Genomic DNA, 27,277 nt, shown 5'->3' on the forward strand with positions numbered 1-27,277 from the left:
GATGATTAACAATGATACAAATCTCTCAGCAGTGTAGAGTTGCACTCTATGATATGGTTGAGCGGATAGAAGACAATTATCATAATGTCGTGTTTGGTGTGTAGGAATGGAATAAAATGCCTATTCTAATTATTCATTTGTTTGGTATGCAATTTAGAGAGGGAATGACTATTCTACTGGAATGAAAATCATATCCACAATTAAACTTATGGAATGGCCAATTCACTCCCAAGTAATTTTTTTAAAAAAAATCAACTTCTCAAAAATCCTTATGTTCTAAGTCAAAAAACCACAACCACCTTCTACCACAACCACCTTCACCTTTCACCACCACCATCACAATTGCCACCGCCACTGCCACCAACTTTCACCACCGCCCACTGCTTTCCACCACCTTCACCACCTTTAACCACCGACACCGCCTTCCTTTACCGCCACCATCACCACCACCACCTTCCATTACCACCAGCGCTATCGCCTTTTACCACCACCACCTTTACTGCCTTCTATCAACACCACAGTTACCTCCATTAGCTTCCACCACCGCCATATACACCATTATCTCTTTTCACCACCACTATTGCCATCACTTTTTACCAACACCGCCACTACTACCTTCCACCATTGCCACCACTACCGCCTTCTAACACCACTACAGCTTTCCACCACCACCACCACCATTACCATCGTTATCACCATCTACCACTGCCATTGTCGCCAATTATTTTTAAAAAAATTATAGAAAATGTTATTTTGTTAATTTAATTTATTTGTCATTAATAAAAATATTTTATAGAACTTAATTTGAAATTTATTCTATTTTAAATTTTAAATTAATCCAACTAAATATTAAAATAATTATAATCATTCTATTTTTATACATTTTATGTTTATATATGAGCAATAGAATAAGAAGGGTCATTCAGTTCCCATTCATGCACACAAAACCAATGGCAACATGAAGTGATTCAACATTCAATCATAATAATATTAATTATTTATGTTATAAAACAGAAATAAAAAAGGGAAAATTACATATAAATGGAGCCAAAGTTCCATATTTACTTAGAGGCTGAGTCAAAGTTCCATATTTCTCTAAAATGGATTGCTGAGGTGGCACATGGTTTTTTACTGTTTAGAAATTGTGGTGCCTAAAATACCCTTCCGCGAAGGTACTACTTTTTCTTCGAAGGTACTACTTTTTTGAACTGAAGGTACTACTTTTTGGTGTCCAGGTACCATGTTTTTTAAACACCCGCGAAGGTACTACTTTTTTGAACTGAAGGTACTACTTTTTTGAACTGAAGGTACTACTTTTTTGTTAGGGAAGGGCATTTTAGGCACCACAATTTTCTAAACAGTAAAAAACCATGTGTCACCTCAGCAATCCATTTTAGAGAAATATGAAACTTTGACTCAGCCTCTAAGTAAATATGGAACTTTAACTCCATTTATATGTAATTTTCCCAATAAAAAACAGAATCCAAGACAAGAGTGGAACAACCTCCTATCAGCTTGTGATGCGGACAGGTAGTACTTTGTCTAAATAAGTGGCCAATTCGTCAAACACGTGCATAAAAATTGTTGCTGAATAATCAAATATATGCCATAAAGGTCATCTTTTGTAGGTCCCAAGAAATTATGCTTGTCGGGTCCTTAACTTTTTCTCAATGAATTAATTTGTCTAGCACTTGCATAGAAATTTTAGTGGAATAATTGAACCATGAGCATGATAAAAGGGCACCATAGATTCTTACACAAAATGAGTAATGGATCATGGTGGTGGGTCGCACGTCCATTTGAAGACCTGTATCCCATTGGTTGACTGTTATCAAGTATGGATATGAATAAAAACACAGACATGAGTATGATACAATATGAATACGGAATATAATAAATTTCAAAATAAAATATTTGTCTTTTTATTTTTGACTGTTCTAAAATAAATATCACATTTAAAAAGTTGAAGTACTATTTTTGTACTGTTATCATTTTAACTTTCTTGAATTAAACTTATAAAAAGTAAGTTATCTTGGATCCATTTAGACATATTTAATAATTCATTCACCATTAATATAATATAAAAATATTAAAACCCACCTTCTTAAAAAGTTAAATTCTTAAAACAAAACTTTTAATTTGTAGACTTGCACTTTTATGATATGTTTGATTGGATAGAAGATAATTCCCATAATGTTGGGTTTGGTGTATAGGAATGGGATGCCATTCTAACCATTTCTTTATTTAGTATGCAATTTAAAGTGGGAAACCATTTTATTATAATGAAAATCCTATCCACAACTAAAGTACCAATAGAATGGCCATTCCATTCCTAATTAATTTTTTTTTATAAAAAAATCAACTTCCTAAAATACCCTCATGTTCCAAGTCAAAAAACTACAACTACCTTCCACCATAACCACCTGCAGCTTTCACCATTGCCACCACCACTACCACCGCCACCAACTTTCACTACCTTCACCGCTTTCTACCACTTTCACCGCCTTTAACCACCAACACTGCCTTACTTTGCTGCAACCACCGCCACCGCCACCGCCACCGCCACCGCCACTGCCTTTAACCACCATCATCGCCTTTCACCACCACCGCCACTGTCATTACCTTCTACCACCACCACTGCCACCACCTTTTACCACTGCCACCACCATCGCTACCTCCTTTCGCCACCGCCTTTCACCAATGCCACCGCCTTCCACCACCACCGCCATTGCCTTCTACCACTGCTATTGCTTTTTACCACCCCCACCATCACCACCGCCACCTTTACTGCATTCACCTCCATTAGCTTCCACCACCTCCATCTACACCACTATCTTCTTTCACTACCACTACTGCCACCATTTTCCACCAACACTGCATTCCACCATTGCCACCACTGCCGCCTTCTAACATCACTACAGCTTTCCACCACCACCACGACCATTGTCACCACCGCCACTGTCACTATTTATTTTTAAAAAAATCATAAAAAAATGTCATTTTGTTAATTTAATATTTTTGTTACTAATAGAAATATTTTGATTGGATTAATTTAAAATTTATTTCATTCTAAATTTTAAATTAATCCAATCAAACACTTGAATAATTATTATCATTCCATTCTATATATTTTATATTTATAATTAAATAATAAAATTAAAATGGTCATTCCAATTTCACTTCATCCTATTTTATTCGTGCCCAGAACAAGACATGTCAAGTTCTTTGAATATTGAGGTAAAAAGGAAACGACAACAACAATGTCTTTATATGCAGAGATGGCTTTCAGAATAATAGATACCATGTTTTTTGTTTGGTCAAATGGGTCCGTGATGGGATGTGACCACCAACCCACAATAACGTTTTTTTTTTTTTTTTTTTTTTTTTTTTTTTTTTTTTTTTACGGGAAATTAATAACCCACAATAATTTGGGAGCATTGAAACAATCGTCTTGGGATTGAAATTAGAGAATATTTAGTTTAAAGATTGAATAAATTTCATTTTAAACTAGATATCCTCCGATTCCAATCTCAAAATCACTATTTGGTGCTTCCAATCATAGCATTAAGGTAATGCTATAACCTGAAATTGCTTTTTCGGTGTTTCTTATTAGGGCTACAAATGAACTGAGCCGAGCCAAGCCGAGTCTTAGGCTACTCGGGGTCGTGATGAGGTCAAAAAACTAAGCTAGGGCTCGTCATGGTGTTAAAAAGTTCAGGCTTGGTTCAGTCTCAGCTCATTTAAGAAAATAAATTGAGTTCATAGTTAAAATTTGTTTAGACTTGCTTTCGAACTTGCCAGCTAGTTTAATAAATTATTGTATATTTATCTTATACTTTCAAAAATTAAAGAATTACATTAAAAAATAGAAATAAATGTTAAAGAACCTTATAACGAGTCTACAATTAACGAACATAAACGAACTTACATGAGCTCATGTTTATGAACATAAACGAGCCTACACGAGCTCATGTTCACGAGCTTACACGAGCCGCGCACATCACTATTCTGGATCGGCTCGTTTATTAAAAGAGCTTAGAAATTGAATTCGAGCTCAACTCATTTAATTAATGAACGAGCTGGAACCGAATTTGAGTTGTTCATGAACACATATAGATTGGAATAAATATCTTAACTTTGCATAAAAAGGTCCACTTCAATAGTCCAAATCACTCCAGGTCATAAATGTTCTTAGTTGTTTCACTCTGGACCGTTGGGCTAATGCTTTTGTTTCATATTTTTTGTTTTTATTAGTGTATCGTAGCGAAACAAAAATACAAAACATGTTTGGTAATATTTACTGTCATTTGAATAGTATCGAAGCGCTTCCGAAAAAGAGGCCAAAATCAGAGGATAAAAATGATGTTTTTTGGTTTCTTCCATATTGTTCATATTTTATTTTATTTTATTTTTCTTTCTAAAATGAAAATTTTAGCTAGCCATTCAATTTTTTTAATTTACAACACTTTTTACCAAACATGCTTTCCTTCCAAAATCTTACAACAAATTTACTCTATCAAATGAATTTCAAATTAGTGTTAAACACACCCTAAAATAGAAATACTACTTCTATTTCGGGTCATAGTAAAAGTAAAAATACCCCTTTATTAAGTAGATCTAATAAGTAAGCCTGGATATCATTTGTCTTTTGAAGCTATGTGTATAAGTGGCTGTTGCAGATGCCTCGAAAGCTCGGTAGATTAGGGTCTCCGATGGACTTTAGAGTGTCAAATTTTGACTCTTTACATCTACTGATTTAATTTCTAACACTTTTTGACTTGTAAAAAAAAAAAAATAGGCACTGCTCACGTGGCGTAACATTTTGGGTATAATATTCGTTTACATAAACCAGAGATTAGAATCTCAAAATAAATTGGGATTTATACAAACTAGAGAATAATTCATAGAAGCATTCAATCAGGATAATATTAATTATGTTATTAAACAGAAGTAATCCGTACTAAAATAACAGAGCCCAAGACAAGAATGGGCCTTCCGAAAAATGGAGTCGGCCCATTTGATGGAAGATCCTCCTATCCCCAAGAGCTGAAGCTTGTGATGCGGACACGTCGTACTCTGTCTAGACAAGTGGCCAATTCGTCAAACACGTGATTAGAAATTGTTGCAGAATAATCAAATGTATTCCATATAGGTCACCTTTTGTAGGTTGTCCCAAGAAATTAAGCTTGTCGTGTCCTTATCTTTTTCTCAATGAATTAATTTGTCTAGCACTGGCAAGGATATTTTAGTTAAATAATTGAACCATAAAGCATGATAAAAGGGCACCTTAGATTCTGGAACAAAATGAGTAATGGATCATGGTGGTGGGTCCCATGTCCATTTGAAGACCTGTATCCCATTGGTTGATTGCTACGAGAAGTATGGATATGAATATATATGAGTACATATGATATGAATATGGAATGTAATAAATTTTAAATAAAATGTTTGTCTTTTTATTTTTGATTATTTCAAAACAAATGTCATAGTTGAAAAGTTAAAGTACTATAATTAATTTTTTTTTTTTTTAATATTACTGATTTAAACTTAATAAATTAAATTTATAAAAAACAAATTATGGTCAATTTATAGTGAATTATTATCAATAAAGTACAAAAATATTAAAATTCATCTTCTTAAAAAATTATATTCTTAAAAAAAAAAATTTTAATTTAAGATGGAGGGATTATTTTTTATTATATATATATATAGTAAATTGAGACTATGAAATGGATGATCAATAATGAATAATGATACAAATCTCTGTATAGTGTAGAGTTGCACTTTATGATATGGTTGAGTGGATAGAAGAAAATTCCCACAAAATGATTCGTTATTTTATAGACTTTTATGGCATTCCAACTTTGTAGTCACATCACCAACTGTTTTATCATTTTTACCCCTAAGAAACAATTATATTCCCAATTTGTAACTTTCTTGCTCAGCACGCACACTAGCCAGAAAAAGACATGTCAAGTTGTTTGAATATGGAGGTCAAAAGGAAAACGATAACAACAATGTCTTTATATGCAGAGATGGCTTTCAGAATAACAGATGCCATTTTTTGATGGTATGTGACCACCAACCTACAATAATTTGCTATCTGATTCTAAGCCACAATAAATTTTTTTTTTTTTTCGTGAAAAGGGAATTTATCCAACTGAATTTAATCTCTGCCTAGTTCTTAATTTTTTTTGGAATGCCGTTTAGTTTATTACTGAGTATTAAAATACAATATAACATAAAGATTAAATTAGAATTATAGAAAACTCAAACATTATAATACGATAAAAGACAAACATAATTGTACATAATACCCATCTCTTGCTTTCTCTTTTCGCAAAATCACTGTTGTTGAGATTTTATTATAAAAATAATTACGACTTTTCTCATCAAAAAAGTATACTTTGAAATTTAAAGACATTCTAAAATAATTTTTAAAAATCAGATGAAGGAAAAAAAATTCAAATTAAACTCAAAGCACACAATATGAAAGGGGCAAAAAAAATATATATATATTACTAGTATTAACCAATCTCATTAACAATTTTTCGATCTGCTTTTGTCTTCCATGATTAATTACAAAGGTAAATATCAAATCTTAAAAAGAGAGAAAGGGTGGAGAAAAATTTAAAAAAAAATTAAAGTGTCAATATGGCCTCCCTTTTTCCAATTGGGGTTCTACAAGTAAAAAATAAAATAAAATAAAATGAAAAACAAAAAAAACAACAAAGAGTGATGATTAGATGACGTCGTATTAGATTCATCATGAATATATAATATATAGTTTTGTTAATTTTAAATTATTGAAGAAGCTGTTGAGGACCGTATTGGTAGTTCGTCAAATGAGATGAAAAACCCTACCCCCACTGTATGTCCATGTCGTATGTGCCCCATCATTTCTGAGAAAAAGTAACTTTCGTCCACTTGTCTTCCCATTTCTTGTCTCCCTCCGTCAGCTAAATCTTGCGCACCACGTTATACTGTGCTCAAGCTTCAAACTTTGACTCTCTCTCTACTTTCACCTACACTCTCCAAGCCACAAAATCGCATATACACGTCTATATATAAACAATCAGTATAAGATATAATATCACACTACTCTCTAACTTCAAAACCCTCTCCAAGAATTCTGACATACCCATCTCCCCTCACTCACAAAAAGATGGAATTTATTGAAGCATCAAAGCAGGGTATGTCAGTTTTCTTCTCTCACTATGATTCATCAGTGTACAAAGCATCTGATTTTCTCTTCAAACCCATCTTCGTACGTGAGTTTTCTGGTTCTTTACATCTAATTTTGTTGATCGTTCTGTCTATTTCTTGGGTTTGCAAGAGTTTCAGGATCGGTCGAAATGAGGCCCCAAAACGAAGTATTGGTAAAACTAGGTTTCTGTATTACAAGCATACTCTGTTTTCTTGTTTGGGTTTGTGTCTTTTCAACCTTGTTCTGTCTTTACTGACCTGCTTTTATTGGTATAAAAATGTTTGGTCTGAGGAAAAGATTGTAACCATTCTTGATTTTGCACTCAGAACTCTTGCTTGGTTAGCAGTCTCTGTTTACTTGCACACCCAATTCTTGAAATCAGGTGAACCCAAGTTCCCATTTCTATTAAGACTTTGGTGGGGTTCTTATTTTTCAATTTCTTGTATTTGCCTTGTTATAGACTATGTTAATTACAAAAATCATGACTCTTTACCACTTCAATTCGGGGTGTCGGATGTTGTTTCTGTCCTTTCGGGGTCATTCTTCTGTTTTGTGGGGGTTTTTGGTAAGAAAGAGGGTGAAGACACTCTTTTTCAAGAACCCCTTTTGAATGGTGGTACCAATTTGAGTAATGGTACAGCGTCTAACAAGTCCAAAGGGGATCAAACTGTAACCCCTTATTCGAATGCTAGTTTTTTTAGTATCGTTACTTTCTCCTGGATTGGTCCTTTGATTACCATTGGTAAGAAGAAAACATTAGACCTCGAGGATGTGCCTCAGCTTGCTGGTGTTGATAGTGTCAGAGAGGCCTTTCCAATTTTTAGAAATAAGCTAGAGTCTAGTGGTAGTAATACTGGAGTCACCACGCTAAAGCTGGCCAAGGCATTGATTTTCACAGTATGGAGGGAAATTCTATTAACAGCGTTCTTTGCACTGTTATACACACTGGCTTCCTATGTCAGTCCATACCTCATTGACACCTTTGTTCAATACCTTAATGGAAGTCAAGTGTTCAAAAATGAAGGCTACTATTTGGTTTCTGCATTCTTCGTGGCAAAGCTTGTCGAGTGCTTGGCGATGAGGCATTGGTTCTTTAGGTTGCAGCAGGCTGGAATTAGGGCCAGGGCAGCACTTGTTGCCATGATCTACAATAAGGGCTTGACCCTATCTTCCCAATCGAAGCAGGGCCACACTAGTGGGGAGATCATCAATTTCATGACGGTTGATGCTCAGAGGATTGGTGACTTTAGTTGGCACATGCATGATCCGTGGACAGTGATCTTGCAAGTTTCTCTGGCACTGGGGATCTTGTATAAAAATCTTGGGCTTGCTTCAATTGCTGCATTTGTGGCTACTGTACTTGTGATGTTGGCGAATATTCCACTAGGAAGGTTGCAGGAGAATTTCCAGACTAAGTTGATGGCATCTAAAGATAAAAGGATGAAGTCAACCTCTGAAGTCTTGAGGAACATGAGAATTCTCAAGCTTCAGGGGTGGGAGATGAAATTCTTGTCTAAAATTAGCGAGCACCGGAATATTGAGACTGGATGGTTGAGAAAATATTTTTACACTTCAGCGATGACCACATTTGTCTTCTTTTGTGCCCATACATTTGTGTCCGTGGTCACTTTTGGTGCTTGTATGCTTATGGGGATCCCACTTGAATCAGGGAAGATACTATCTGCACTTGCAACATTTAGAATACTTCAACAGGCTATTTATAATCTTCCTGACACAATCTCCGTGATAGCTCAGGTTAAAGTTTCCCTCTGCCGAATTGCATCATTCCTTCGTCTGGAGGAACTGCGACCTGATGTTATAGAAAAGCTTCCGAGAGGTAGTTCTGACACAGCATTTGAAGTTGTTGACGGGAATTTCTCTTGGGATGTATCTTCCCCAAATCCAACACTGAAAGATATAAATTTAAGCGTGTCTCATGGCATGAGAGTTGCTGTTTGTGGTACTGTTGGGTCTGGCAAGTCGAGCTTACTCTCATGTATTCTTGGAGAAATGCCCAAAGTATCTGGGAGCGTGAAGCTCAGTGGGACAAAGGCCTATGTTGCTCAGTCACCCTGGATACAGAGTGGAAAGATAGAAGATAATATACTGTTTGGTAAGGAGATGGATAGGGAAAAATATGAGCAGGTTCTTGATGCATGTTGCTTAAAGAAGGACCTGGAAATTCTGTCCTTTGGTGATCAGACAGTTATAGGTGAGAGGGGAATAAATTTGAGTGGCGGGCAGAAGCAGAGAATACAGATCGCCCGTGCTTTGTACCAAGCTGCTGATATTTATCTATTTGATGATCCGTTTAGTGCTGTGGATGCTCATACAGGGACTCATCTTTTTAAGGTAACTATTCTTTTACATCTACACTCTTAACTATTTCTCTGTTTGAGCTATATATGTTCACATCTTTGTGGAAGAAATTCATTATTTTTATTCAATTATAGCAAAATTAATTCAAAAACAGCTTCTTTACGGGGAAAAAAAAAAAAAAAAAAAAAAAAAAAAAAAATTTACTTCAGGAAAAACTTTTAGTTTTTTCCAAATTCTATTTGTAACTATTTATGTTCATACAATTGGGTTCATGTTGTCCTTATAGAATGTAAACATTGTTTGAGGTAATTCTATATCTCTTGGAATTCCATTTCCTTCTACTCTGATTTGTGACCTTTAATCACCATGGTTTCTTTCCTAATCTTTGCATGACAGGAATGTTTACTTCAATTTCTGGGGTCAAAAACAGTTATTTACGTTACTCATCAAGTAGAGTTCTTATCTGCTGCAGATCTCATTCTGGTGAGCTATTCATATTTTATTTTTTCCATGGCTTTTTATCCATGGATGCAACTCATGGTATGTAATTATTGTATCTTCAGGTTATGAAAGATGGGAAAATTACACAAGCTGGAAAATACAATGAAATTCTCAATTCAGGAAGTGACTTTATGGAACTTGTAGGTGCACATGAGAAAGCTTTATTGGCGCTAGATTCCATAGAGGAAGGGTCAGTCTCTGAAAATTCAACTATCAGCAAGGAAGGCATGGAGAGTGATGAGAAGGTTGTTAAGAAAGAGGATACTTATAATGGTCATATTGATAAAGGAGATGATAATTTGGGGCCAAAAGGACAGCTTGTTCAAGAAGAAGAAAGAGAGAAAGGTAGAGTTGGCCTTTCTGTATACTGGAGATACATCACAACAGCCTATGGAGGAGTTCTTGTGCCCTTCATATTGTTGTCACAAGTTCTCTGTCAGCTACTTCAAATTGGGAGCAATTACTGGATGGCTTGGGCAACCCCTGTGTCAAAGGATGTGGCAGCTCTAGTTAGTGGTTCTACTCTCATAATTGTCTATGTTTCTCTGGCTATTGGAAGTTCTTTTTGTATCCTTATGAGGGCTGTGCTTCTAGTTACGGCTGGGTATAAGACAGCGACTCTACTATTCAATAGAATGCATTTGTGCATTTTCCGTGCCCCCATGTCTTTCTTTGATTCCACTCCTAGTGGCCGAATCCTGAATAGAGTAAGTGACTTTGCATTTGTTTCTTGGTACTCCTGTATTTATTTGTTTATTGTTATTATTATTTCATGGATTAGTCATAAAGACATTATAAATGGTGGAATTTTTACACCTACTAAATCAGAAGTTAAATATCTTACTTGATCGAGTTGGTTTCTCTGACAGGCATCGACCGACCAAAGCACAGTGGACTTGAACATTGCATTTCAAGTTGGCAACTTTGCTTTCACAATGATACGACTCCTGGGAATTATTGCAGTAATGTCGCAGGTTGCATGGCAGGTCTTCATTGTTTTCATTCCTGTGCTTGCAGTCTGTGTCTGGCTACAGGTAGACTAACCTTACCTCTGCTTTTATTTTATTTTTTTAGTAGTTAGAATCTTATAATTTAATGCCTAAGCTAAAAGTAACTGTAGCTTTACGACCTTTCTGGGTAAGAAGTAGTATTATTCTGTAGCATTTGATAGGAAAATTCAGGGCAGTGTTTTCTTTTTCTTCTGTATATTGTGGTTGTATGAAGGTTGAGCATCATTTTATCGTAAACTTCAATATATTCACGCTTGTTTATATTTGAATTCAGATGTTAAATCCTTGTTAATAAGATTCATATATTTCCCCTTGAATTATATATATGCATAGTTTCTAAATCTCAACAATTTGAGGAAGCTTCTGATCAGTGATGACAATGTGGCAGATTTGGTATACAGCACCATTATCCCAAACTCTTCTTGTGATATGAAACTCCTTCCCAAACTCAATTTGATCTCCTTAAGTTGGGGCTTGGGCTGGTTTGGTTCACTTAGCTATGCATTGTTTTTTTTAATTAAAAAAACTAAGATATTTTTTTTAAAAAAATAATATATGTATAAAGAAATATTTAACAATAGTATGCCTAAATTTCTTACTCAACCCCCTAATTCCCAACATGAAAGAAGGTTTCATTTTACTTTCCACACAACATAAGTACTGCTAAGATACCACACATTTACGCCGACATGTCAAATTCTAAAAAAGTTTGACATGGACATGATTAATATATAAATATAAACTTTCATTTGTATATCTCTTGATTACATGAATTATAAAACTTTAATTACATTTTAATTTTTATACTAAAGTTACATAAGTTAGAAGGTGACACTATTTGAATATAAAAGGGAATATATTATATTAGTATTCTATCTTGTCATTGTAGTTTAGTTTTTGTTCATATTACATAGTGTGACATTTTTTTTAATGTTAACTTTATAAAGAAAAACAAGCTGGACTTTTTGATATATGTTCATAATGTTATATTTAGGACTGTCATATGTTTGTTTTATATAAGACAAAGTGTGGGATATATTGTATGAGTGTCTAGAATGTGTTGACCAATGTCCGAGATTTGTCGCCAAGTGCTTGAGATGTGTCGATTAAGTATCCGAAATAATAAAAATGATTTTTAAATTATGGACACAATCATGAAGTATCAGAGACGTGTTTAAGAGTGTCAATGAAGTGTCAGTATCAAATACGGACACGGCACCTCATAGAAGTATGGTGTTTCTTAGTAGGTACATGTATCAGTATATGTGTAATGAGAGTTGTTCTAATGATCTTATCAATTGCAGCAATATTACATCCCTTCAGCACGAGAATTGGCCCGGTTAAATGGAGTATGCAAAGCTCAGGTTATACAACATTTTGCTGAAACATTGTCAGGATCAACTACCATTAGGAGCTTTGATCAGGAATCGAGATTTCAGGACACAAGTATGAAATTGATAGATGGGAATTCTAGGCCCAAGTTTCATAGTGCTGGTACAGTGGAGTGGCTATGCTTCCGTCTGGATATGTTGTCTTGTATTGTATTCGTCTTCTTTTTGGTTTTCTTGATCTCTATTCCAGAGGGAACAATTGATCCGAGTAAGTGGTTCTTGTTTGTCAACTTCATTGACTATTGTTTCTTGCTCCATGGCAAATGGTGTACAAGGACTGCATTTCTCACTCTTTTTTTTTTCTTCATAAATTAAAGGCATTGCGGGATTGGCAGTGACATACGGGCTTAATCTGAACATGTTACAAGTTTGGGTCATATGGGACATGTGCAATATGGAGAATAAAATTATATCAGTTGAAAGGATACTTCAATACACTTCTATCCCAAGTGAGCCGCCTCTCGTGATAGAAGCAAATAGGCCAGATCATAGTTGGCCATCAGATGGAGCAGTTGATATTCAAGATCTGCGGGTAGTTTCTACTTCCATGCTATTTGTTTATTTTTTCTGAATGCAAAATAGTTCCCCTATACTTTATGACTGTATATGTAATGGTTTTGGGCATGAATATAGGTTCGATATGCTCCTCATCTGCCACTTGTATTACGAGGCCTGACATGCACTTTACCTGGAGGAATGAAGACTGGAATAGTGGGGAGAACAGGCAGTGGTAAAACAACTCTCATACAGACATTCTTCCGCATTGTTGAACCAACAGTCGGGCAAATTTTGATAGACAGTATCAACATTTCCTCAATTGGACTGCATGATTTACGATCTAGATTGAGCATCATTCCTCAGGATCCTACCATGTTTGAGGGGACAGTACGAAGTAACCTGGATCCACTTGAAGAGTACACAGATGAACAAATTTGGGAGGTGAGTTTGGAAGTTCTTTTCTCGAATTGATTTAAGATACTCTGAAATGTAAACGTGTAGTTTGGACGGCTTAGTTAATTAACATGTATTTGAATTGCTTAGGCTCTTGACAAGTGCCAACTTGGAGATGAAGTCAGAAAGAAGGAAGGCAAGCTTGATTCAGCAGGTCTTCATCCACCATTATATATTAAAATTTTATGAAAATTTCTTAAATCCATATAACTGCGGATTCTTATTTCTAGTGTTCCTATGATGGTTGCAGTTAGCGAGAATGGAGAGAACTGGAGTATGGGTCAACGGCAGCTGGTCTGTCTAGGTCGTGTGCTACTCAAGAAAAGCAAGGTCCTGGTGCTTGATGAAGCTACTGCATCAGTTGATACTGCAACTGATAATCTGATTCAGGAGACCCTTAGGCAATACTTCACTGATTCCACCGTCATAACCATTGCACATCGAATAACATCTGTACTTGATAGTGACATGGTCCTACTTTTAAATAATGGTTTGTGTCTCCTCATTAGTCTCTCATTTATCTTTTAGACTATTTGCGTATAATCTTCTTGATTTTAACATTTTATTTCCTTGGGTGCAGGAGTTATTGAGGAGTACGATACTCCGACAAAGCTGCTGGATAACAAGTCATCTTCATTTGCAAAGCTCGTAGCAGAGTACAGTGCAAGGTCAAATTCTAATTTTGAATAATTCATGTATTTGCACGACGATGATGACAAAATTAGGCAGTGGTTACTATCTCAATTTTACTCTTATGGGCAGAATAGTTTCTATTATTTGGGTTGTTCAAGTGTTTTGAGATTAGAGAGACATGGAATACCAAAATCATAGGTGTAGTTAGTTCCTTGTAAAATGTTGTAGTGCAGTACCATATTAGAATCTAGTAATATATGATTCTGATAGTGTAATAAATTCGTGTATGTTTTGTTTACAACAAAACCAACTGTATTTGGACTTTATTTTTTATCTAGCAATACATTTGTACAACATATTTTCTTAAGCGTTTGTATGCGGAACAATACAATAACATTTTGTCACGAGTGGCCAAATGTGGGTAGAAAATAAGGAGTGACATGTCTTGATCCGTTTCAAGAGCAATTGTATGAGCTGACTTGAAAACAACAGTTATTGCTTGAGTTATACCTTTGGCAGTACATTTACACATGCTTTTAATTTTTCCTTGTGATTGCAAAACATTTCAAAGCTGCCCCTTTTTTTTTTTTTTTTTTTTAAATTGTTGCAATAAAAAACATCGCATAAGAAAACCAGGCTACAAACACACTCACAATCAGCAGTTCCACATGGCCTAGGCCTAGAGAGGAAAAGGTTTTGAGACTTGTATTCGTGGACACCTTTACTTGTGTACAGGGGCGGAGCCAGCATAGGCCCGGGGGGGCCATTCCCCGGGCCCATGTTGGCCTATTAGTTTTAATTACAAAATGGCCTATGATTTATAAAAAGTTTTCAAAATGCTCCCCTGAAATAAATTTTTTTTAAAAAATAGCCATTAATTTTTATTACACATAGGCCAATAATTTATAAAAAAGTGAAAAATGCCCCCTGAGATAATTATTTACCCTTGTGCTAATTGATTTTTATTATAAATAGGCCTATAATTTATAAAAATTTACAAAAATGCCCACTAAAATAATTATTTTTAAAAAATATATTTAATTTTTCCTTTCTTTTTATTCTTACTCCTCCTCCTCTTCTTCTTCTTCTTCTTTTTTATATTCTTCTTTTGTTTTTTCTTCTTTTTTTTTATATTTTTTTAAAAAAACAAAAAAGTTGCATTCCTGTATTCAAACTATTTTTTTTTTCTCTTCAAAATTTGGTAATTAAATTTGTTACTAAACGGACTCTTAAGATTGGTTTTTTATATTTTTTTTTTTAAAAAATAATTAAATTATTAAATACTATTATTCTACCGTTATTACAGTTCTATTTTTTAACTCAATGTTTACACTATTTGCTTGAAAAAAATATAATATGGCGCCCTCCTGAAGCAAATTCCTAGCTCCGCCCCTGCTTGTGTACAGTGTATACACATTATGAGAAAAACCGGGAGCACCTCTGTAACATATGGCAATCTAGAAAGTGCTCTCTTTTCATGGGTGTTTTTACAGAGGATCAAAAAATCTTGAGAATCAAAGATGAAATGAGGGCTATGAGAGAGAGAGAGACCTTGCCTGTATTAGTTATGTCCGCTCTTTCTTGAATTTCAAGGACTTTATTGCCATGCCAATCTCATAGGACGGCACATAAGCTGTGGTCACAAGGTAGAACGTTGGCTCTGCTCATACAGAACAGGGTGTTTGAGGGGTGTGCCGCGGACATCCATCCCGGGGTGAGGATCGGACGGGGATATTGCTCGATCATGCCACCGTTGTCGTCGGAGAGACGGCTGTCATAGGAGACAGTGTGTTAATTTTTCATAATGTGACATTGGGTGGGACTAGTAAGACGTGGGGATAGGCATCCAAAAATTGGTGCGGGTTCAGTGGTGTTTAAGAAAGTGCCATCAAGGACCACTGCAGTTGGGAACCCTGCTAGGTTGGTTGGAGGGAAGGTGAACCCTACTAGGCTTGATAAGATATGATATAGCACTTGTGCCATCATTAGTGTCAAGCGTGTGAGTGATGTGGACCATCAGTGTGATAACCGAATTTTTTTAGATTTTTATTATTATTATTATTATTATTATTATTTTGAGTTTATTGTAGTAGAGGTGGTGTAGCAGTTGTTATTTTATATAGTTTATATGTGTATGTATTGTATTTTTGATGGAGAAAAAAGAGAGCAGGTCGGCTAAATGAAAGAATAAAGAGACGATAGAATGGTGATAGTATTTGCGGGTTTACTTCATAATGATAATGGATTTAATTTTTATCATATATATTTATATATTTTGTCACATGAAAAAAGCTGGCAACATGTATACGAAATGTTGGGAAAGAAAAATGGGTTTTGTGAATTGTGGGTTTAGGAAGATATTATGGGTTTGATTTAAGTTTTTATTTATATATATGTTATATATATATATATTATATCTTGCTTGTTGGAGATAAAAGAAAGCACCTGACCGAAATGCTGAGGGAAAAAAGGCAGGTTGAATTGTGACGACGGTGGTTGTGACTTGCGGGGCCCACTGAACACTTTTTGGGTCAAATTTTTATAACTTTGAATTTCCTTCACGTGGGTTTGGTCTTTTTGTTTTGTGTGTATGTCAGAAAGTGAAGATATGATAAGGATGGAATGTGGTGGGTTTGGCCTTTTTGTTTTGTGTGTATGTCAGAAAGTGAATATATGATATGGATGGAATGTGATATTGTCTGATATTTTTTTTTTTTTGAGAGTGTGGTGAGCAGTATTGATGTGTGTATGGAGTTGATGGGTTGAGTCGGTGGATTGCCTTATATATTTGAGTGTTGCGTGCACTGATAAAATACAAAGACACAGAAAGAAAGTAAGAGAAAAAAATTAAAGAAGATAGGAGAGAGCCGAGACAGAGAGAGAGAGAAACAGAGGAGTCGAGAGTTGCAGAGAAGCCGGAGCTTGAGATTTTGACGATTCAGTGCGGAAATATATCTTATTCAGTGTAGGGTTTTCTATACCTTGAATGGCATGGGTGGTTTTGATTAAATGTTTTTATTAAATGTATATTTATTTTGTTTATATACTCACATAAATATATATGTTTTGTGAAGTTATTTGTTAAATTTTTATGAAATTCTTGTTATGATTTTTTCTAGTGGGACTTTTTATCTTATTACCCTCCAGTTTCAGGTACCGAAGATGAACAGAAATCGCTAGTTTTGGGCTTAGGCTGAAGAGTTGGTGTTACAAGATTTATTTTATTTATTTGGAAATTTTTTTGTGTATTTGAGAAAATTAATTTTGTATAAAAAAAGGATATTTTTTGTAATCTTGAGTATATTTTGATGTATTTGAATTTTAATAAATTGAAAATTTTATTAGAAAAATTTGAGGTTGTGACAATCAGATGCAATATCTGTACTACAGAGAATTCAGACTATGTTTAGAGACCCATTCACAACTTTGTACCTTCTTTAGTTTATTGTAATTTGGGCAAGTTGTTCATTGTCTGTTGTAAATGCTAAGGAAGCTCTATGATCTTGGAATTTTGTGGTTTTACTATTTAAACATGTTGCCAAGATCATAATTTTATTATAGGTGTGAAATAAATACATACTTTTTTTGTTGTTTGGCAGAACTCATAGCAGCTTTTTTGGGGTTGATAGCAATAGGTTCTTATTTAGGCTAACATCATTATATTTTTAGGTAACCCCAATCCATGAAATTAAGCTTATTTAATTTATTTTTAAACAGTTAGGTAATTTATCTCTTCAACTAAAAATTACACCGTAAACCGATACTGAAAATAAGACCTACAACTTCAAACTGATACTTTTCTTTTAGCTTCTAAGGTTTGGGGCGCTAGTATGTCCAGGGCCCCAGGCTGAACTTTTGTAAACTTTACTTTAGTACAATTAAATTTATAATATAAAATGGATGGACTAACAATGACAGTGACACAACGCTCTGTACATCGCTACAACCTCCACTTTAACATATGGTTGGTTGATGGATAGATAATTTTCATCAAGTCATTCAGCAGTTTCACCAAATGTTTTCTCCATTTTACCCCAATAAACAATTATATCCCCAATTTGTTACGTTCTTGCACAGCACACTAGCCAGAACAAAGAGAAGGTGGAAAATTTATTGAAACTTGATGTCAAAAGGAAAACGATAACAACGTCTTATTTGCAGAGGTACCTTTCGCAAGAACAGATACCTTTTTTGTTTTTTTTTTTTGGTCAAAATGGTCCATGATGGTCTGTGACCACCACATCCCACTATATTTTGAATTTGGATTGAACTTAGAGGGTGAAATTGTCAGGGTGCATGTCATTTTTGAACTGTACTTAAGGGCCTGTTTGGAGTTTGGAGTTTGTAGTGTAATGTAGTGTAGTGTTCTAGCCTAGAGCAGAATAAGTGTTGTGTGGTATAGTGTTCTGAAAGGAGAACAAAACATGTTTGGCGACAAAAATTTGTTCTGAGAATTTTGAAATAGAAATTATTATAATTTTTTTTAATGATTAAAATAAATTAATTACTTCACTTGATTAGTTTGCAAAATAAGAATTACAGAGCTTGATTAGTTGATTTAGAAAAAAAAATTAAAACAAAAACCATACACCACACAAAATTGCAGTTGCAGAGACAGAGAGAGACTAGGGCAATTGGGAGGTTGAAATGATTTGCCCTAAAAATGGATTTGCAGAGTTGAGAACAAGAATAGAGATGGAGGCGTTTGGGAGGCTGAAATGATTTTGCCCTAAAAAAAGGGGGAAGTCTAGCGTTGATCATTAATTAGTCAAAGAAACCCTAGAGTTGGCTTCATCTTCAAAAAAATTTCGTATCAGAGAACAAAAATGGCAACCGTCTCCTCTGCCTCTCCTTGCTCCTTCCCCCACCAATTGCAACCATTTTGTCCTAGGTCGAAAAGCCAAACGCGACGCTTTCTTCTTTCTCACCGAAACCACCATCTACCTCCTCCAACCGCCCAATCAACAAAACCCCAAATCAAACACTCCAATTTCCATTCCCTGTTTGGTTAGGGTTGAAGAGATTGAAAATGGCAAAAATCGTGCCCTACATCCCGTCTCTCAAAGGAAAATGCCCAAAAAGGTTTTCGAAATAACTCAATTTGCTACATATGGTGTTGGGTACCAAAAGTTTGCAGTTGCAGAAAGAGATCGAAAGAGAGACTAGGGCAAGTTCAGAGTTGAGAATCCAGATCCGGCCACAGGCTGTGAGGATCCAGTGGAGACGATTGGTTCGGCGCTGGCGAAAAGGGAGAGAGAGAATAGAGATGAAGGCGTTTGGGAGGCTGAATGATTTGCCCTAAAAAAAAAATTAAAACAAAACCCCTACAGGTTTGCAATTGGAGAGAGAGAGAGAGAGAGAGAGAGAAAGAGAGAGACTGGCAAGTTCAGAGTTGAGACGAGAATAGAGATGGAGGCGGAACACTTGGAACAAGTTTTTTTTGTTCCAACATTTGGCCCAAACACTGCAAAGTGTTTTGATACTGTTCAAACCAGCACAACCTATGCGGCCCTTACGGACCCAAAATGTGGCACCAAACTGGAGGTATAGGGCTACCCCCACCATACACCAGGTGAGTCGAGAGAATCTTAGCAGGGGGAAGGCTCGAACCTGGGCCGAGTGATGACCCAAGCCAACACCTTACCATCACTGTTAGGCCCCCGGGGGCCTATGCCAAACATGTTTTGTTCCTCAATAGTGCTACTGTAGCACTGTTGGGAACAAAACAGAATAGCACAGAACATCCACCAAACATGTCCTAAATTTTTTAAATTTATAGGGTCGTGTTTGATAATATCGATTTCAATAATTTTTCATAACCTAGAAAAATATAAAAATTTACTATTTTATAAAAATATAAAAATTATTACTTTTTGTGGTCTCATTTTTCCCATTCTTCACTCCCTCCGGTCAGCTTAGTCTTGAGCACCACGTAAAACCGCTCAAGATTCCCACCTTCGACTCTCTCTCTCTCTCTCTCTCTCTCTCTCTCCACGCTCCTAATCATAATACACACATGACACACCTAGTATAAGATATTCTTACACTACTCTCTAACTCACAAAAATGGAAATTATTGAAGCATCAAAGCAGGGTATGTCGGCTTTCTTCTCTCACTCATATTCATTAATGCACACAGACACAGTATCTGATTTCCTGCTCAGACCCTTCTTCGTACGCTGGTTTTGTATTTCTTTACATCTAATTTTGTTGTTTGTTCTATCAATTTCTTGGGTTTGCAAGAGTTTTAGAATGGGTAGAAATGAGGGCCCAAAAGGAAGTTTTAATAATACTAGGTTTCTGTATTACAAACACACTATGTTTTGTTGTTTGGGTCTGTCTCTTTTTAATCTTGTTCTGTGTTTATTCACATGTTTTTATTGGTATAAAAATGTTTGGTCTGAGGAAAAGATTGTAACCCTTCTGGATTTAACATTCAGAACTCTTGCTTGGTTATCAGTCTCTGTTTACTTGCACACCCAATTCTTTAAATCAGGTGAATCCAAGTTCCCATTTCTATTAAGACTTTGGTGGGGTTCTTACTTTTCAATCTCTTGTATTTGCCTCGTTATAGACTATGTTAATTACAAAAATCATGACTCTTTGCCAGTTCAATTCCTGGTCTCCGATGTTATTTCCGTCCTTTCGGGGTTATTCTTCTGTTTTGTGGGTGTTTTTGGTAAGAAAGAGGGTGAAGATACTCTTCTTCAAGAACCCCTTTTGAATGGTGGTACTAATTTGAGAAATGGTACAGTCTCTAATAAGTCCAATGGGGATGAAACTGTAACCCCTTATTTTAATGCTAGTATTTTTAGTATTGTTACTTTCTCCTGGATTGGTCCTTTGATTGCCATTGGTAGGAAGAAAACATTAGACCTCGAGGATGTGCCTCAGCTTGCTGGTGTTGATAGTGTCAAAGAGGCCTTTCCGATTTTGAAAAATAATCTAGAGTCTAGTGGTAGTAATACTGGAGTCACCACGCTTAAGCTGGCCAAAGCATTGATTTTCACGGTATGGAGGGAAGTTCTATTAACAGCTTTCTTTGCGCTGCTGTACATGCTGGCTTCATATGTCGGTCCATACCTCATTGACACCTTTGTTCAATACCTTAATGGAAGTCGAGCCTTCAAAAATGAAAGCTACATTTTGGTTTCTGCATTCTTCGTTGCAAAGCTTGTCGAATGCTTGGCGAGGAGGCAATGGGTCTTTAGGTTGCAGCAGGCTGGAATTAGGGCCAGGGCAGCACTGATAGCCATGATCTACAATAAGGGTTTGACCCTATCATGCCAATCAAAGCAGGACCATACTATTGGGGAGATCATCAATTTCGTGACGGTTGATGCTGAGAGGATTGGTGACTTTGGTTGGCGCATGCATGATCCCTGGTTGGTGTTCTTGCAAGTTTCTCTGGCATTGGGAATCTTGTATAAAAATCTTGGGCTCGCTTCAATTGCTGCCTTTGTCTCTACTGTAATCGTGATGTTAGTGAATATTCCACTAGGAAGCTAACAGGAGAAGTTCCAGACTATGTTGATGGCATCTAAAGATAGAAGAATGAAGTCAACCTCTGAAATCTTGAGGAACATGAGAATCCTCAAGCTTCAAGGGTGGGAGATGAAGTTCTTGTCCACAATTGTCAAGCTCCGAAATATTGAGGCTGGATGGTTGAGAGGATATGTATACACTGTAGCGATAATCACTTTTGTCTTCTGGGTTGCCCCTACATTTGTATCTGTGGTCACTTTTGGTGCTTGTATGCTTATGGAGATCCCACTTGAATCGGGGAAGATACTATCTGCACTTGCAACATTTAGAATACTTCAAGAGCCTATTTATAATCTTCCTGACACAATCTCCATGATAGCTCAGGCTAAAGTTTCCCTAGACCGGATTGCCTCATTCCTTTGCCTCGAGGACATGCAACCTGATGTAATAGAAAAGCTTCCGAGAGGTAGTTCTGACACAGCATTTGAAATAGTTGACGGCAATTTCTCTTGGTATGCATCTTCCCTAAATCCAACACTGAAAGATATAAATTTAAGAGTGTCTCATGGCATGAGAGTTGCTGTTTGTGGTACTGTTGGGTCTGGCAAGTCGAGCTTACTGTCATGTATTCTGGGAGAAGTGCCCAAAATATCAGGGAGCCTGAAGCTCAGTGGGACAAAGTCCTATGTTGCTCAGTCACCCTGGATACAGAGTGGAAAGATAGAAGATAGTATACTGTTTGGTAAGGAGATGGATAGGGAAAAGTATGAGCAGGTTCTCGATGCATGTTCTTTGAAAAAGGACCTGGAAATTCTATCCTTTGGTGATCAGACGGTTATAGGTGAGAGGGGAATAAATTTAAGTGGCGGACAGAAGCAGAGAATACAGATTGCGCGTGCTTTGTACCAAGATACTGATATTTATCTATTTGATGATCCATTTAGTGCTGTGGATGCTGATACAGGGACTCATCTTTTTAAGGTGACTGTTCTCTTACATTTCCACTGTGAAATAGTTCTCTGTTTGAGCAACATGTTTTCACATCTTTGTAGAAGAAATTCATTGATTTTGTTGTCACAACATTAATTCAGTAAAAACTTATTTTCCGGGGAAAAAGAAGACATACTTAAGTAAAAACTTAGTTTTCTCCAGTTTCTATTTGTAACTATTTTATGTTCATACAATTGGGTTCATGTTGTCCTTATAAAAGGTAAACATAGTTTGAGATAATTCTATAACTCTTGGAATTCCATTTTCTTCTACTCTGATTTGTTGCCTTTATTTCTTCTGTTTTTATTTATTTATTTATTTTTTTATTTGAACAATATATAAGTCAATCACCAATGGTTGTTTTCTAATCTTTGTATGACAGGAATGTTTACATCGATTTCTGGCGTCAAAAACTGTGATTTATGTTACTCATCAAGTAGAGTTCTTACCTGCTGCAGATCTCATTCTGGTGAGCTATTCGTAATTTCTTTCTTCCATGGCTTTGTATCCATATTCCATGGATGCAACTCCCCGGATGTAATTACTTTATCTTCAGGTTATGAAAGATGGGCGAATTACACAAGCTGGAAAATACAATGAAATTCTCAATTTAGGAAGCGACTTTATGGAGCTCGTAGGTGCACATGAGAAAGCTTTATTGGCACTCGGTTCCATAGAGGCAGGGCCAGTCTCTGAAAATTCAACTATCACCAAGGAAGGTATGGAGAGTGCTGAGAAGGTTGTCAAGAAAGAGGATACTACCAATGGTAATATTGATAAAGCTGATGATAATTTGGGGCCAAAAGGACAGCTTGTTAAAGAAGAACAAAGAGAGAAAGGTAGAGTTGGCTTTTCTGTCTACTGGAAATGTATCACAACAGCCTACGGAGGAGTTCTTGTGCCCTTCATATTGTTGGCACACGTTCTCTTTCAGATACTTCAAATTGGGAGCAATTATTGGATGGCTTGGGCAACCCCTATGTCAAAGGATGTGGCACCTGCAGTTAGCGGCTCTACTCTCATAATTGTCTATGTATCTCTGGCTATTGTAAGTTCTTTTTGTGTCCTTGTGAGGGCCTTGCTTCTGTTTACAGCTGGGTTTAAGACAGCCACACTGCTATTCAATAAAATGCATTTGTGCATTTTCCGTGCCCCCATGTCTTTCTTTGATGCCACCCCTAGTGGCCGAATCCTGAATAGAGTAAGTGACTTTGTATTTGTTTCTTAGTAGTCATGTGTTTTTTCATTTATTGTTATAATTATTTCATGTTTTAGTCATAATGACATTATAAATGGTAGAATTCCAACACCTACCAAAAAGGAAAACAGAAGTTCATCATAATCTTACTTCATTGAGTTGTTTTCTCTAATAGGCATCCACGGACCAAAGCATAATGGACTTGAACATTGCATTTCAAGTTGGGGCCTTTGCTTTCACAGCGATACAACTCCTGGGAATTATTGCAGTAATGTCGCAGGTTGCTTGGCAGGTCTTCATTGTTTTCATTCCTGTGCTTGCCGTCTGTGTCTGGCTACAGGTAGACTTTCATAACCTCATCTTATAATTTAATGTCTAAGCTAAAGTACCTGTAAACTTATGACCTTTCTGGGTAAAAAATAGTAGTATTCCACTGTTTTTTATGGAAAAAGTCATGGCAGTGTTTTCAGCTTCTTCTCTATATTATACTCATATGAAGGTTGAGCATCATTTTATCATAAATATATCCAACTTAAGGAAACAGGACTATTGCATCTTGTCACCTTTGTTTATATTTGAATTCGGATGTTAAAGCCTTGTTAATAAGATTCATATATTTCCTTTTGAATAATGTATATAAATATTTTCTAAATATCAAGAATGAGAGGAAGAGCTTCTGAACTGTGATGATAAAGTGGCAGATTTGGGACAGAGCACTCTTATCCGAAATCCTTCTTGTGATAGAAAACTCATTCCCAAACTCGATTTGATCTCCTAAACTTAGGGCTTGGGCGAGTTCAGTTCACTGCGTTATGCAAATTTGAAAAAGAAAACAATAAACAAATTCAGTAAATTTTTCTAAAAATTAAATGTTTAATCAAATATTTAACAATTGCATGCCTAAATTTCGTAATTCTGTTGTTAGAAATTTAGAAGGTCATAGTAAAGAGTGAAAATAAAAAATTAATAATTAAAAAGAATATTTACTGATAGCTGTGAGTGCGCTCATGTGATGTACTTAACAAAAAAAAAAAAAAAAAAAAAAAACTCCCCTCCCAAATCTACACATATTCTTTATAGCACACAGCCATCCTGCTCCAATAGGGTCAAGGTGGGGGAGGGCAGAGAGTGGCTAAGATGTGTAAAATTTTCATATGTACTTCTGAACGCTTGTTCTTGTCTATTTTGATTCAAGAAATTTGAACATTAGGTAGTTTTATTTCTTTATTTTTAATTTTTATTAATATTTTGATTTTCCTTATAAATTTTTTTTTTACACAAAACATACATATCTGTAATGAGAGTAGTTATAATGATCGTACCAATTGCAGCAAATTTACTTTCCTTCAGCACGAGAATTGGCGCGGTTAATTGGAGTATGTAAAGCTCCAGTTATACAGCATTTTGCTGAAACATTATCAGGATCAATTACCATTAGGAGCTTTGACCGGGAATCGAGATTCCAGGACACAAGTATGAAATTGATAGATGGGTTTTCTCGGCCTAAGTTTCACAGTGCTGGTACAATGGAGTGGCTATGCTTCCGTCTGGATATGTTGTCTTGTATTGTATTCGTCTTCACTTTGGTTTTCTTGATCTCTATTCCAGAGGGAGCAATTGATCCGAGTAAGTGGTTCTTGTTTGTGAACTTCATCGACTATTGTTTCTTGCTCCGTGCCAAATGGTGTACAAAGAATGCATTACTCACTCTTTTTTTCTTCATAAATTGAAGGCGTTGCGGGATTGGCAGTGACATACGGGCTTAGTCTGAACACGTTACAAGCTTGGACCATATTGAAGTTGTGCAATATGGAGAATAAAATTGTATCAGTTGAAAGGATACTTCAATACACTTCTATCCCAAATGCGCCTCCTCTCGTGATAGAAGCAAATAGGCCAGATCAGAACTGGCCATCACATGGAGCTGTTGATATACAAGATCTGCAAGTAATTTCTACTTCCATGCTATTTGTTTATTCTTTTTTAATGCAAAAACAGTTCCCATATACTTTATGCCTGCATATTTAATGGTTTTGGGCATGAATATAGGTCCGATATGCTCCTCATCTGCCAATTGTATTACGAGGCCTGACATGCACTTTTCATGGAGGAATGAAGACTGGAATAGTGGGGAGAACAGGCAGTGGTAAATTAACTCTCATACAGACACTCTTCCGCATTGTTGAACCAACAGCTGGACAAATTTTGATAGATAGTATCAACATTTCCTCAATTGGACTGCATGATTTGCGATCTAGATTGAGCATCATTCCTCAAGATCCTACCATGTTTGAGGGGACGGTACGAACCAACATGGATCCACTTGCAGAGTACACAGATGAACAAATTTGGAACTTGAGTTTGGAAGTTCTTTTCTCGAATTGATTTAAGATACTCTGTAATGCACACGTGTAGTTGGGACGGCTTAGTTAATTAACATGTATTTCAATTGCTTAGGCTCTTGACAAGTGCCAACTTGGAAATGAAGTTAGAAAGAAGGAAGGCAAGCTTGATTCAGCAGGTTTGTTCATGCACCATTATATATTGAAGTTTTTTGAGAATTTCTTAAATCCACAGATTCTTATTTCCTCAGGTGTTTGTATGATGGCTGCAGTTAGTGAGGATGGAGAGAACTGGAGTATGGGTCAAAGGCAGCTGGTCTGTCTTGGCCGTGTGCTACTTAAGAAAAGCAAGGTCCTGGTGCTTGATGAAGCTACTGCATCAGTTGATACTGCAACTGATAATCTGATTCAGGAGACCCTTGGGCAACACTTTACTGATTCCACCATCATAACCATTGCACATCGAATAACTTCTGTACTTGATAGTGACATGGTTCTACTTTTAAATAATGGTTTGTCTCCTCATTAGTCTCTCATTGTCTTTTAGACTATTTGCGTATAATCTTCTTGATTTTTACATTTTATTTCCTTGGGTGCAGGAGTTATTGAGGAGTATGATTCTCCGACAAAGCTGCTGGATAACAAGTCATCTTCATTTGCAAAGCTCGTAGCAGAGTACAGTGCAAGGTCAAATTCTAATTTTGAATAGTTCACAAATTTGCGCGATGATGACGAAATTAGGCACTGGTCACTTTCTCAATTTTACTCTTATGGACAGAATAGTTTCATGTTCTATCATTTGAAGATTAGAGGGAAATGGAATAGCAAAATCATAGGTGTAGTAAATTCCATGTAAAATGCTGTTGTAGTGTAGTACACTATTATAATCTAGTAATATATGATTCCGTGTAATAAATTCAAGTATGTTTTGTTTACAATGAAACCAACTGTACGTGGACTTCATTTTTTATCTAACAATACGTTTTTTTTACGACAAATTTTCTTAAGCATCTATATGTTGAAAAATAAAATACGCATTTTGTCACGAGTACGTACCAAACAAGAGCAGCAGTTGTATTAATGTACTGCACTACAACAGCAAGACATCCTAGTACACTTGTGTAGAGAGTTGTATACATAACATTAAAGATATGTACCTATGAAAACAGTTTTCTGAAAAACAAAAAACAGTACAAAAATCGTTAGTTTAGTTTTCAGAAAATTGTTTTCTGAAAACTCAGTTATAAAAA

The 27,277-nt window shown here is 35.9% G+C and overlaps 1 protein-coding gene, 1 long non-coding RNA gene and 2 pseudogenes across 2 annotated transcripts; all 4 read left to right on the forward strand.

Moving 5' to 3' along the window:
- Positions 1 to 6,968: 6,968 nt before the first annotated feature.
- Positions 6,969 to 14,379, forward strand: LOC132308365 (ABC transporter C family member 3-like). The gene is made up of 10 exons (XM_059806428.1): positions 6,969 to 9,559; positions 9,923 to 10,009; positions 10,090 to 10,734; positions 10,897 to 11,061; positions 12,342 to 12,636; positions 12,746 to 12,960; positions 13,062 to 13,367; positions 13,470 to 13,533; positions 13,630 to 13,869; positions 13,960 to 14,379. Exons 1-10 carry the CDS (start codon positions 7,166 to 7,168, stop codon positions 14,067 to 14,069), a joined length of 4,521 nt encoding a protein of 1,506 aa, XP_059662411.1. The 5' UTR covers positions 6,969 to 7,165; the 3' UTR covers positions 14,070 to 14,379.
- On the forward strand, positions 14,073 to 16,287 carry LOC132309923 (serine acetyltransferase 1, chloroplastic-like; annotated as a pseudogene).
- Positions 16,288 to 16,428: 141 nt separating this feature from the next.
- LOC132310463 (uncharacterized) lies at positions 16,429 to 17,613 on the forward strand. The gene is made up of 2 exons (XR_009482608.1): positions 16,429 to 16,977; positions 17,160 to 17,613. It is a non-coding gene; the product is annotated as an uncharacterized LOC132310463 (long non-coding RNA).
- A 2,318-nt stretch (positions 17,614 to 19,931) lies between these two features.
- On the forward strand, positions 19,932 to 27,215 carry LOC132308366 (ABC transporter C family member 3-like; annotated as a pseudogene).
- Positions 27,216 to 27,277: the final 62 nt, after the last annotated feature.

This window comes from Cornus florida, unplaced genomic scaffold, assembly GCF_030987335.1.
Source record: "Cornus florida cultivar Cherokee Brave unplaced genomic scaffold, ASM3098733v1 CherokeeBrave_3.0.0_Hap2_Chr05, whole genome shotgun sequence".
In the NCBI taxonomy this organism is placed as follows: domain Eukaryota; kingdom Viridiplantae; phylum Streptophyta; class Magnoliopsida; order Cornales; family Cornaceae; genus Cornus; species Cornus florida.

Excerpts from the sequence above, each read along its gene's own strand:
- LOC132308365 (XM_059806428.1), top strand. The coding sequence starts at position 7,166 with ATGGAATTTATTGAAGCATCAAAGCAGGGTATGTCAGTTTTCTTCTCT. Across the intron at positions 12,637-12,745 it reads AGAGGGAACAATTGATCCGA|GCATTGCGGGATTGGCAGTG; the intron begins GTAAGTGGTTCT and ends CATAAATTAAAG. Across the intron at positions 13,368-13,469 it reads CAGATGAACAAATTTGGGAG|GCTCTTGACAAGTGCCAACT; the intron begins GTGAGTTTGGAA and ends TGAATTGCTTAG.